Below are 13,495 nucleotides of genomic sequence, written 5' to 3'. Positions count from 1 at the left end.
CCCCAGTGAAATACACTGAAGCTCTCTGCCAGCTAAGGAAAAGCCCCTTTGCCTTGACCATTTTAGTCAGATCTAATATTTGTCTGCTGCCTCTATGCTCCAGGGCCAGATACTTTCAGCACCTAATGAAGAAAGCTGCATCTGATACCTCCTGCTGCCCTTTCAAGATAGAGGTGTCTTATGGAAGCATATACTGCAGAGGAACAACCATGGCACCTCCAACCTGGTTCTTCCTTCATAAATATAGATCAAGGTCCACAAAATACTTGAGCACTTAACGAATGGAAAACAAAATAAACAAAGAACAATTAGTCACGGGGAAAAGAGATAATTCAATGGAAGAGGGTATTCTTTTATTTTTAAATAATATTCCCAGATATCAGAGAAAATACTATACTCAGAATGCTATTAAAATAGAACACTTAATGAACAAAAAAAAATGTAAGTGTAAATACTGAAATTAAAAAAAATGGGCTAGAATAAGAGAATAGTCACTCTGTAAATTTCATGAGGTCACAAATCATTTCAGTTTTATAACTACCAATATATCCCCAATGCCTAACACAGTGTGTATAGTACATACCAGACATTCCAACCATATTTCATAAATGAACTAATGTAAGTAAATGAATGAGGAAGATAAAGAGACTGGGAATGCATGAAAATGAGTCAATATGCATGGCTGGTTGGTTAGGTAAGCAGGAAAATAATGTTGCAGATAGCTCCTTGATTGTAGCAGAAAAATACAAAGGAGATCTTTAAAAAAATGGAAGAAAAGACAGAGATATGAAGCATAAGACACAATATGTTGATAAAATTTCCAGAGTCAGAAGCAAAGAGAGAAAGAAAGTAATCCAAGAAGTAGCAAAAAAAATTTCTTTGAGTTGAAGACATGGGCGTTCATATTAAATAAGCCAACTGAGTATGGTAAAAAAAATTAAAAAACACAAAGAAGTATTTTAATAAAATGTCAGTAAACCAAACAGAAATAGAAAATTTCCAGAGACAGTAAAGCTTTCAGAGTCAAACTTTTACCATCCAACACAAGGAAGAAAAAAAAAAAAAATCAAGGTTCTTCAACAAATGAAAGGCAATCCCACAAAAAGAACTGACTTTTTAAGATACAAGTGGCAGCTGCACATGAAGAAATGCAAAAAAGGAAAATGAAAAACATAGAGATGCACACAAAGAAAATTAATTTAGCATATATATATATTTTGTTTAACAACATAGGATTCTTTTTCTAGAGGTCTAATCACATTACCACACTTCTTAGTCCAAAAGTAACATTTGCACAATTATAACTACTATGGGGGTGAGGGTGGGTTAAACTTTTAGGATCAATTTACAAGCAAAGCTTAGAAGGCAATTATAGTGCCAGAGGAGAAATGTAATGATATAAATCCTGACAATAGAAAAATATAACTTTTTTAAAAGCAGGAAAAAAATGTGTAAGCATTCTAATTTTCTAACCTTTTGCTATAGAGTTAATCAGAAGTAGAGAGTAACTAATTATTATGAAGTCTGCTATTGGTAAAAGTAAAATAATGTAACAAAATTAGGGGATAAAGGGTGTAAGTAATAGTACAAGTACTCAAAAATGCCTATCTTTAATATAAGCTAGTAAATAGATACTATTTAGTGCTAAAATTTTTTAAATTAGTAGTATTAATTTATAAATTTAGAGGACAGCCACCCAAAAAAGCTCAACGCAAACATTGTTAAAAATTAGTGTCTATGCCTCTGCTAAGCAAGGCAGGAGGAAAGCAAGCAGTCCTTTAGGTTCCTGGATGAACATGGAGCAGGATGGGAACTGCAGTGTATTGTCAAGATTCACAGAGCTCTACCAATACTGAATGACCCAAGAGCTATAATGTGAGGAAGAAAAGGACGGATGAGCTCTAGTGGGTACTCATTTGATCATTTCATTTTGTCTACTAAGAGGCTAACTTACAGACTTATAAAAAAATTTAAATGTAAGAGGGATTATCTTTCATTTATATTTTAACCTGTTTCTCAGTGGTAAAGTCTCTAAAAGTCCCTGGGAAAGCCTAAACAGAAAAGAACCTTTGTAGACTCTGTTTAAATAAAGTCACTAGTGTTTCTTAAAGCAAAAATCTATATAAACATTATTCTGTGGTTGGCAAAGCCAGTGAATACCCACAGGACTCTTGAGGCCCCAGCAACCAGAGCCCCTCAAAATGCCAGTTGCCCATAGCTGCAGCCTTCTGAATCATATGAATGGTTTCCATGGAGGAATGTTCATGCTTACTGCAAAATCTGATGCAGGTTTATTGCTCTACTCGCTCAGTCATTCTGAATGTGATAGCCACACAGTACACATGCTCACTCTACAGTGTCTACCGCCCCCACTGACTAGTACAGTGAAGTCGTCATTGTTCAGGCACGGGCATTCCAGTCCACTCTCCTCGACTGCCAGGTCAAATCGATGTCATGCAAACCATTCTCGTTATATTAACAATGGCTGGACTTTTTACAGACAGACCTCGACTCTAGTTAGCAAGAGGCAGATGCAGTTATTCAGCTATTTCCTTCCAAGGTATTCTAAACTAAATGCCAGAGAGGTTTCCAACAGCCTCAAAACAGTGAACAGGAATACTTCTACTATCCAGCATAGCAGAAGTAGCACAATTGTATAAATTAAGCAGCCTATGATGTCCAGAAAACAATCCAAGGTGCCCTTTTTAGAGGTGGGGGTTGGATAGGTGTTTATAATTTAAGCAGGGGGCAGGGGGACTTTATTCTGGAGTCTTCTTTTTCCTTCAAAGCAAGAAAAGGTTGGGGAGGGCAGAACCCCATTGAGTTTGATTAAATGTAATCAATAAATCTGTGGAGAAAAGGGTTATTACCACTCAGATCCTACCTCCTGGCTGAACCACATTACTACTGTCTCTGTACTTCCTCAGGCATCGAAAGTACTTTCAGGATATTGTGGGCCTCTCTCGGTAAGAACACTAGGCCAGAAAATAGGGTTTCAAGAGGCCACTTTCTTCCTATGTTCAGCTTAAAAGTCAGATATTAGTATGTTTTAAGCTTTGAAAATTCTAAGAGATAGGCATTTTGGTCTGACAATGAAAGCCTCAAAGCTACAAACTCAAGCCAGAAAAACTGGAGGGTATTCTAGAAGGACAAGACCTAACCTCATGCTTCAGTAATTAATACAAAATCTGAGGAAAGAAGTATCACTGCAAACTGGAACCAAAGGAAAAGAAAGAAGCAGCCAAAGAAGTCTTATTCCTTATAAATTTAATAGTCTGGTTTATAGAAATATAATGAAGACAAGCTCTAATCCAAAGAGACACAAAGAAAGTTCATAAAGATGACTTTGAGTCTGCTGGATAATAATCCTCAGAACAAAGAGGGAACTAAGATGTCACAAGCCCGACAGAGCTTTGACAACATCTCTGCTAGCAAAGGCCTCGAACTTGAACCGGCATCAAGGGGAACCGCAGTCAGTGGCTTTGCATGGATCATGTGGGGAAAGCGCAGGGAATCAGTAGATTGAAATGGTGCTTCAAAAAGCAATATTACAAAACAAAAACAAAAACAAACAAAAAAAAACCCAAAAAAACAAATCACCTCTCAAAAAATGTGACCTAGTGTAGAAAACAAACAGACATTTTCTAACTGTTGCTAGTCCATAATTCTGTCTCTGACACACTCACTTCCCCCCAAATGGGCCACGTCTATTGTCTCCTGTTATTCTGAAACACTTCGCGTGAAACACTGGGGAAATACCTTAGTGACACTATATCTACTGGGTATGTGACAATTTTTCAGAGATGGGGTTGGGGTGGTGCTAATTATGAGTGTGTATGTGTGAGGCTTGACCACAAGTTATATATTTCAGGTGTCCCTTTATGAATGTGAACAAATTTTCTTTTAACACCTATCTTTGAAAACGTGATATGCAGAAAGACATGAGCAATCAGTTAATAGATTATATGGGTTTGCCAAATTGGAGCTCAAAGTAATTGGAAAGTCCAGCACAAGTAAAGGTCACCCAGAAAAATCTCACTCTTCAAGAAGGCTCTGGCAATAATGAAAGAACGAGATTTTAATCACTGAAGCTAATTACATAGAAGACTAAATCACAAGGAGAGTTATTTAAGTGTCTTAAATACAATAAAATGTAATTAACAGAAAGAGCCATCTTGACAACTTCATGTTACAAACTGGACCTAAAAGGATCAGTTAATTCCCAACCTGGGAGCCAGAGAATGAGAAACAACTTAAAGTTTGATCTTTTTATTTTTTATTTAAACTGTTTTGATCAGCAGATAACAACTCTTGCCAACTCTACAGTGAAGTTTGTAAAAAAAACTTAAATCTATTAGAGGAATGATGAACCTCATTTTGATTCCGCAAAGGAAAAGAGATGGGGAGCTGAAGACTGTCACACCAGAGCAGCCTCCCAGAGATCCTGTGACTCGACTCCCTCCCATATATCAAAGGAAAAATAGAAGGATTAGACAGGACCCTATTGAGGATACAGCCAATTCATTCACTTGGGCATGTGAAATACATTTAAAAATCTGCTTTGAAATAGCCCTGTAAGAATCTACATCTCATCTGCCTCCTCTTTCTCATTATCCTGGAATCAGTAGCTGGAGGGAAGCTCTTCCAGGGTCAAGAGAATCCCAGCTGATCTCTTGAATAACAGGAAAGCCACTAAATGCTATGAAGGCTGATATGTAGGTGGATAAGCCTACAGATGATGACAGACATAATTTAGATTGGACTGCTTCTCAATTCTGCAGCATTTCTATAAGCTTGGACAAAAGCCTGCCTTTGAAAGAGGCGATGCATTACTCCAAAAACTCCCCTAGCGAACCTTCCCTTAACTGACCTGGACTTTTCTATGACTCACTAACCTACTGGCTGATGCCAGTTAGAGTGACAGAGGGCCACTCTGACACACCTGTGCACTTCTGTTGCAATCTGTTGTACCATTTGTTTCTGTCTCCAGATTTATATATACTGGCTGTACTTGTTATTTTAATTATGTAATTCATTAAATGTTACATTAATAATTAAAATATGAGTACAAAAAGTGTATGAAAACAGTTGAATACTTTAAGAAGGTTTAATAATGAGAAACTGCTTTAAAATGGCTGCAAAATAAATATGAGAAGGACAACTATAATAGATGAGAGAGGTGTGAATCACAAAAATCGGGGGTTCCATAATCAGTGCTTTGAAGTCCCCATGCCAAAGAGGATGTTATGCAATATCATATAGTTGATCCATACTGCCATACATCAAAGATTTGGCAATGCATGCACATTTCTGTGTTTAAATAAAATTTAAATGTTTGAAATAAAAAATATTAAATCCCCTTCTCAAGTCAAATTTTTTTAATAACTTACCATTAAAGCAGGTGGAATGCTTTTAGAATACCTTAATTCTGAATATAGTAGTCCCTCTCTATATCGCGGTTCACTTATCATGGCCTCGCTGTATTGCAGGATTTTTAAAAATATTATATTTAATTATTTATCGGAGATTTTTCACTGTATCGCGGGATTTTGCAGTACTGTATACATATGTTGTTAAAGTTACGTAGGTTTAAGAGTGTAGAATAAATGTAAGGTTCCTACTTTGTGGGGGCGGGGGGTGTCTAGAATGCAATACCTGTGATAAGTGAGGGAATACTGTATAAGACGAGTATTTTGTCATCTTTTTATTAATAATTCAACTTTTCTACAATATTAGTTGGAATTATTTACATACAGAATATTCAGAAAAAATGCAAATTAAAAACAAAATCAAGGCAAAGGGAAAAGAGAGAAGCTAGGAGTAAGATTGGAATATAAACAGCATGTTGCCAGGTACATCTTCTAGAAATGTACTCTTTGGCACTGAACTTCCAATTATCAAACAAAAGAGAAAAACTGTCAGAAACAAGATTTTAATATTGATCAGAAAAAAACAAACCTGTAAGTCCAAAGAAACATCTAAGTACTCCCAGTTATACTTCATAAAGGGACACTCTGCAATACAGTAAATAAATAATTCACAAATTTACTGAACTCCTACCAAACACTGAATACTGAGTCTACCGCAAGGAATAAAGAGACAAAAGTCACTACGTTTAGGGAGCTTAATGTCTAGTGAAAACTGTTCTCAACAATATCACTAACTCCTATATTTCTTCCAAATGCAACTGAGTAGTTTACTCCAAAGTCTAGTTTAGTAGAAATAAATCTAAGAGGGAACTTTATGGTTCTCACATAGCCTGCCAGTCTGGTCTAAATAAAGGTAAATACTTTGGTAAATCATTAAAAAATATATTATTTCTTATAATCTAACTATAATAACCAGGAAATAGAAGGTCAAGGTTATCATCCCTGGCAGGACTCTGAAGTACAGATACGCAATGCCGTCCGGTAAGTCCAATCATCTGTGTTAACTGACCAAACTGATTAAAAGGTTGCTGTCCTCTTATCAACAATCTAACCAAAACACTGGCTGGAACACAGTCACCTGACCTCTGCAGAAAGGCAGGCTAGCCTAAAGGAGTAAATCTTGGTCAAAGCCAAAATCAATGGAGTCGAAACCTCAAGGTTCCATGGTATGGGCAGGCCATAACACCCTACACTGGAAAAAATTTTAAACCAGCTGTCTCAAATTGCCTTTAAAAAATTCCTATAGAACATTCTTGGGGCAGGGGAGGGGGAAGCAGCAACAACAACAAAAAAGAACCCCAGAATATCTCATTTTAAGCTGTGTAAATTGACTTTAAAAGTATCCTTCAGTGGTAACTAAATGAAAAAAATAACCCACTCTAAAAGATTTAGATAAACAGGAGTGAAAGCCATCTGCCAAAAATAAAGTGTGCGTTTTTACAGTAGTGATGTTGTTGTTACCAGTAATTAAGATAGAAGGAGCAGTTATCTGCTGAAAGGATTGTTTGTGACAGTAACATTTTTATAGAGGGAATAGTAACATTCCACAGAGAAGGAAAACTCTGACTCCAAAAAACCTCCGCTGCCTTGCGGCATACCTCTTCAGGGGAAAGGCTAAGGGAGTAAACACCGACAGAAAATCCGGAGCCGGAGTCCCTAAGGCGGTTTGACGTTGTAGTCAACACCGGCAACTCCTGCGGCGCACCTGAAGCCAAGCTGTATTGACTCCGTCTTTCCCTTGGACCCTTCAGCTGCGAAGAGAGGGGGGGTCTGCTGCATGGGCAACAGCAGACCCTCCATATCACCCTGCCCAGGCTCTGTAGCTTCAGCTTCACTGGAGAGGACACTCCAGCGTCATCGCAAGATGTCGATTCAACACGGGAGGAGACAGATACCGTGTCACTCCCGAGTCGGACTGCACGGCCATTCTCGGCGGTGCAGATAGACTCTTAAGAAGCTACACCATCGTCTCTGGAGACGGATGGCTGCCGACGACGGAGTAACATTCCAGTTCTCCTCAGTAGGGAAACTTGCATCGAGCTCCCAAGAAGTGGTGATGAATTAATAATAAACATTGCAAGTTATACAGACAGAAGAATGACCAATATATTTCTTACATTCACCCATTTCAAAATTATTATCTGATTAAGATAATGACATCAAAAGACTATATCAACTTTCTCTTGGCAAAAATGAAGTCTCTGATCTGTTGTAGGAGTGGTAACAGTGGCTAAAAATACTTATTTCCAAATGTGATAGATAACATGAAGGGAAAAGATACTTATTTGGTAGGAGAGCTTCTGGAAGGTAAATGTGCTACAAGGTCCTCTCTCCTTTCACAGGCATGCTGGAGCTTAGAGGTATTTCTCCTATTGAGCTTCATTGTACTTCAATAAGACAATCCCCGTTTTGATGAGAACCCTACTCTTTTCCTCCCTTCCGTCTTGCCCCCTTAAAAGAAAAATACCAGTTTGGTAACAAACAGCATTTAAGATTGTTTAATAGAGAAGGAAATAATTACCATGCTGGTATATTTTATGCAGAGTAAGAACTGCTACTGGGGACTGACTGATCGTTCTAATATTTATTGTGGAAGCATCGCCCAGCAGGCTTCCTCCCTCCCCCATCAGATACCTCCCTTGAAAGAGTGTTCATCAATCAAGCCTTCAGAGACCTGGGAATATAACCAGCAGACAGCCAGCGAGGTACAGGAGAAAGACCCTACTGATTACATACATCTACACAAAGAAAACGTCTAATTAAACTCTCTTCCACTTCCCTCCTTTCTTGTGAGGGAGGGTGTGCGTGTGTCTATAACTGAACTTCCTAAACTAATATGCAGAGAATCTTTCCAACTACTTTTGGATAGCACCTAGGACCTGAATGACACTCAATAAATGGCATTATTAATAGTAATAATGTGTGCTACATAGTGCCAAGTACACAGAGCCCAATAAATCTTAAATAACAATAATGAAGTACATGATTAGCTAGTGAGCGATTATAAAGTACTTTGCAAACATAAAGTGCTATGCAGGCACATAACAATCATAAATCACTGTGCTAAGAGCAACAGAAAGCAAATTACAGTGAAGGGAAGGAGAGACGTGAATAAGGAGAGAACTCTTAGTTACGGCTCAGCACTCACATTCCTCCAATGGTGACAGTGGCACAGGTACGCTCTGAAAAGGCAGGCACCGTCTCTGTGGCTGGGCTGGCTGGTCTAATGTAGTCCACGGTCACATTGACCTGAAAATAAAGTAGCAAGGGAAGTTAAGGCTGGGAGTTTGCAACACAGCTCACTAGTATCCACTCATGTCCACACAATTATGAAATCTCACCTCATTTACAGTTTGACTTTCTGGGTCTAATATTTTTTAAAAACAACAACTGAAAGACAGCTGAGCCACACACTGGTCAAAAATATCTGCACAAAAGCCTTATCTGATAGAGGACTGTTATCTAAAATATACCAAAAACTCTTAAATCTCAACAATAAGAAAATGAACAACTCAATTTTAAAATAGACAAAAGACTTGAACATCTCACCAAAAGACTTAGAGATGGCAAATAAGTACATGTAAAGATGTTCCACATTGTGTGTATTGGGGAAATGCAAATTAAAACAACCGTGAGGTACCACTACACACCTATTAGGATAGTCAAAATCCAGAACACTGACAACAATTGCTGGTGAGGATGTGGAACAGGAATTCTCATTCCTTACTAGTGGGAATGCAAAACAGGACAGCCACTCTGAGACACAGTTTGGGGGTTTCATACAAAACTAAACATACTTTTCCATACATCCAACAGCAGAGAACTTATGTCCACACAAAAAGCTGCACATAGATGTTTTACAGTAGTTTTATAGATAACTGCCAAAACTTGGAAGCAACCAACACTATCCTTCAGTAGTTGGCTGGATAAATCAACTATGGTTCATGAAGTCAAAGAAATGTTATTCAGTGCTAAAAAGAAATGAGCTATCAAAGCATGAAAAGACATGGAGGAAATACATATTACTAAAATAAAGAAGCCAGTCAAAAAGCTGCATACTGTATAATTCCAACTATGACGTTCTGGAAAAGGCATAACTATGAAGAAAGTAAAAAGATCAATTGTTGCCAGGGGCTAAGGGAACAAGACAGGGATGAACAGGTGCAGCAGCAGATTTTTACAGCAGTGAAACTACTCTGTCTGATACTATAATGATGAATACATGTTATTACACATTTGCCCAAACCCATGGAAAGCATACCATTGAGAGTAAACACACACGTAAACTATGGACTTCGGACGATGATGTGTCAATGTAGGTTCATGTAGGTTATGAGAAATGTGCCACTCTGGTGGGAGGCTGTGATAGTATCGGGTGGGGCTTGGGGTAGGACAGGATACTCTATACTTTCTACTCAATTTTGCTACTAACCTAAAGCTGCTCTAAAAAAATAAAGGTTTTTTTCTGTTTGTTTGTTTTGTTTTTTTTAAAAGGTGACTAAGACCAAAAGAGAAACCAATGGCTAACACATTTAAGGTCCCACAGAAATCATACTTGACAGAGCAGAGGTTTGCGGTGACCCTACAGGGCTCCTACATGTTATGGTAAAGCAATTCTTAAACTTTCAGACTTCTCTGAAATCAGTTTTTAAAAAATATGAATGAAACAAGACCACCAACTTAAACCATATATCAAAATAAACTCAAGATGGATAAAAGACTTAAATATAAGTCATGACACCATAAAAGTCCTAGAAGAAAGCACAGGCAGTAAAATCTCAGATATCCCATGCAGCAATATTTTCACTGATGTATCTGCTAGGGCAAGGGATATAAAGGAAAGAATAAACAAAAAGGACTACATCAAATTAAAAAGCTTCTGCATGGCTAAAGAAAACATCAGCAAAATGAAAAGGGAACCAAGCGTATGGAAAAATATATTTGCCAATGATACCTAGTTTGATTTTCAATATATATAAAGAATTCATATGACTCCATACCAGGAAGACAATCCAATTTAAAAATGGGCAAAGGACCTGAATGGACACTTCTTCAAGGGGGACATACGGAAGGGCCATAGGCATATGAAAGAATGCTCAACATCACTAGCCATCAGAGAGATGCAAACAAAAACCACAATGAGATACCACCTCACACCAGTCAGAATGGCCATCATCAACAAATCAACAAACAAGTGCTGGTGAGGATGTGGAGAAATGGGAACCCTAGTGCACTGTTGGTGGGAATGCAGACTGGTGCAACCACTGTGGAAAACAGTATGGAATTTCCTCAAAAAAACTAAAAATGGAACTACCTTTTGCCCTAGTGATCCCACTGCTAGGATTATACCCTAAGAATCCTGAAACATCAATTCAAAAGAACCTGTGCACCCCAATGTCCACAGCAGCATTATTGACAATAACCAAGTGCTGGAAAAAGCCTAAGTGCCCATCTGTAGATGAGTGGATTAAAAAACTGGTACATTTACACAATGGAATACTATGCAACAAAAAAGAAAGAAGGAACGCTTACCTTCCGTGACAACATGGATGGAACTAGAGAATATGAGTATTATGCTTAGTGAAAGAAGCCAGGTGGTGAAAGACAAATACCCTACGATTTCACCTGTAAGTGGAACCTAATGAACAAAACAAAGAGCAAAACAGAACCAGAGACAGTGAAATAAGGGACAAACTGACAGTGACCAGAGGGGAGAGAGGAGGGGGATAACAGGGGAAGGGTCTAGTCAAGGAACTAGTATAAATGACCCATGGACGTGGGCAACAGGGTAGGGATTGACTGATGGCAGGGGTTGGAGGGGTAGGGAAAAGCAATGGGGGAAAAATTCTGACAACTACAATTGAACAACAATAAAATAAAATAATTTTTTAAAAAATATGAAATGCCTCTACAGAAGAACTGTATGTAATTTCAGTCTGCCATACATTACCAAGGGCCAAGTTAAGAACTACCAGGAACAAATGACAACCAACACAAAGATGCCTGGGACTGGTTTCACAGTATGTGAATCAACACAATATAGCTAACTACAGCTAATACCAAAAAAGCTGGAGTTAGGGAATTCTGAAAATAACAAGGACAGAATGGACCAAAGGAACCTTTACATTGTGAGTCAAGAAAGGATATATATACAAATAGGTTAGAAAGTTAGGAGCTTAAAATAGGAAAGCTGGTTAATCCTAGTATGCACTAAATACATGGATTACAGACATACTGAATGAGCAATGCTTTTTCTTTATGAAACCTTTTAAGATACACATGTTTCTGTGTCAAAACAAGCATGCAATATCCCTTAGCAAATATACAGGGTCAGTTTTATAATTAAGGTATATGCTTGGCTTGGGTCATGGCCAAGGCTTCATACCTGTGCAGAAGAGACAGACTGGGTCAAGCAGCCTGAAGCCAGCCCCACAGCCTGGAAGTCCAGAATCCCATTTTCTAAACATGTCTTTAGTTCCCATTGATCAGCTTAAAGACAACCCACAGCACAGGCATCAAGTTCAACCACACTGCTGGTGAGCACCATTAAAATCCTTTTAAACAGTATGTTTTTCAAAAACTCATTTTAAAATGAATATGGAAATTTTGAAAAGGACAGCTGCCTCAAAATTCCAACCATCAAATCACTTACTTACTTGAACACTCCATCTGATCACCTATTTTAAAATCGATTTTTAGAGAAGGGTGGGTGGAGAGAAAAAGAGAGAGAGACAGATATCAAGTTGTCATTCCACTTATTTATGCATTCATTGGTTGCTCCTTGTATGTGCCCTGACCAGGGATCAACCCCGCTACCTTGGCGTATTGGGACAGTGCTTTAACCAACTGAGCTACCAGACTAGGGCCATCTAATCACGTTTTAAAAGCAACAAGGAGCCATGCTAAAGAGAAAGCCAATTAAGAGCTTAAAGTAAAAAGTACTGTCATAATACAGTAACACAGAAAAAACAATATGGAGATGACTTCTACAATCAGGTGTCTGCACAAAAATTTTTGCTCAGTCTTACCAACTTGTCTGAAGCTGAGGACATGGGTACATGTGAGGAATATGACCAGACTGGGTGGGGGTGAGGCTGAACAACCTGTAACTCCAACAGAGAGGTTTCAGTAGTTTCCCTATGTGGAACCAGTCATAGTTAGGGCACAGAAAGGGACGTCTCCATACAGAGGCACGGCTGATTCAAACCCTGCAGAAGGGGAGGAGGTCTCTATGCTGTCAACGCTGACACACTTGACTCTCCTCTGGCAAGGCCCTACAACCGATCTACAGAAGCAGGAAGAGGGCTAGGAGTGCACTTGGGATATCTGCTGAAGTCGTGGCAAAGTCACACAGGAGTGCACTGAAGCTAAACCTCCAGGGTGCCCACACCACGGAATGAAAAGTAACTCATGGACACATTAAAAAGGGGCACAGTCACAGTGTATGGTCCCATTAGGGGCAATGGTGGGAAGTCAAAAAATATGTGGAGATAAGTAAAGAGGTCTACATAACTTCTTCACTCAATCCATCTAACAAGGTCAAGACCTCAATTCTATTACCACAGGAAAGAAATGCATCCCGGCTTAAAAATAAACTAAGTGAATTTCAAGGTTACCTTGCACCTACCCATGCCAAGCCTCCTCCTCAGCAGACGGGAGTGAACAGCAGCTCTTCAGCTCCAAATACACTGCAGAGTCACATTAGCTCTCTACCCAGAAGGAGTGCCAATTCATCAAGCAGGCCACTTGAGTGGCAGTGGGGAGGAGGGGCAGCTGGGGGAGTGGTGGTGGTGATGGTGGGGGCAGTGATAACAAACAAAAGTGAACACTAAGCATCTCCCAGTCCAGAAGACCAAAAGACACGATACACACACCCCCCAAATGTCCCTCAGGGGGATCAACAGGAAGAGAAAAAAAACTGTCTTTAATCTTCAATAACCAAAAGAACCAAAAGCTACATTTACCTGCCAATTACTTTTGTCCTATATCTACAGAAAGAGAACTGAAAATAAGTAGAAAATTAAAGAGCTCATTGGGGGAGGCATCATTATTAAAGAGAATCTCAC

At 38.8% G+C, this 13,495-nt stretch overlaps 1 protein-coding gene across 1 annotated transcript in view; it reads right to left on the bottom strand.

Moving 5' to 3' along the window:
• SND1 (staphylococcal nuclease and tudor domain containing 1) overlaps positions 1–13,495 on the bottom strand; it is a 427,097-nt gene that overhangs the window by 228,507 nt on the left and 185,095 nt on the right. Inside the window, exon 12 of the mRNA XM_090287466.1 lies at positions 8,578–8,678. Coding sequence (XP_090143592.1) covers positions 8,578–8,678 — 101 coding nt within the window. The remainder of the gene's footprint in view (positions 1–8,577; positions 8,679–13,495) is intronic.

Source organism: Furipterus horrens, unplaced genomic scaffold (genome assembly GCF_987537825.1).
Source record: "Furipterus horrens unplaced genomic scaffold, mFurHor1.1.pri manual_scaffold_9, whole genome shotgun sequence".
NCBI lineage: Eukaryota > Metazoa > Chordata > Mammalia > Chiroptera > Furipteridae > Furipterus > Furipterus horrens.
The sequence above is the reverse complement of the archived record's forward strand: the minus strand, read 5'-3'. Positions and strand labels throughout refer to the sequence as shown.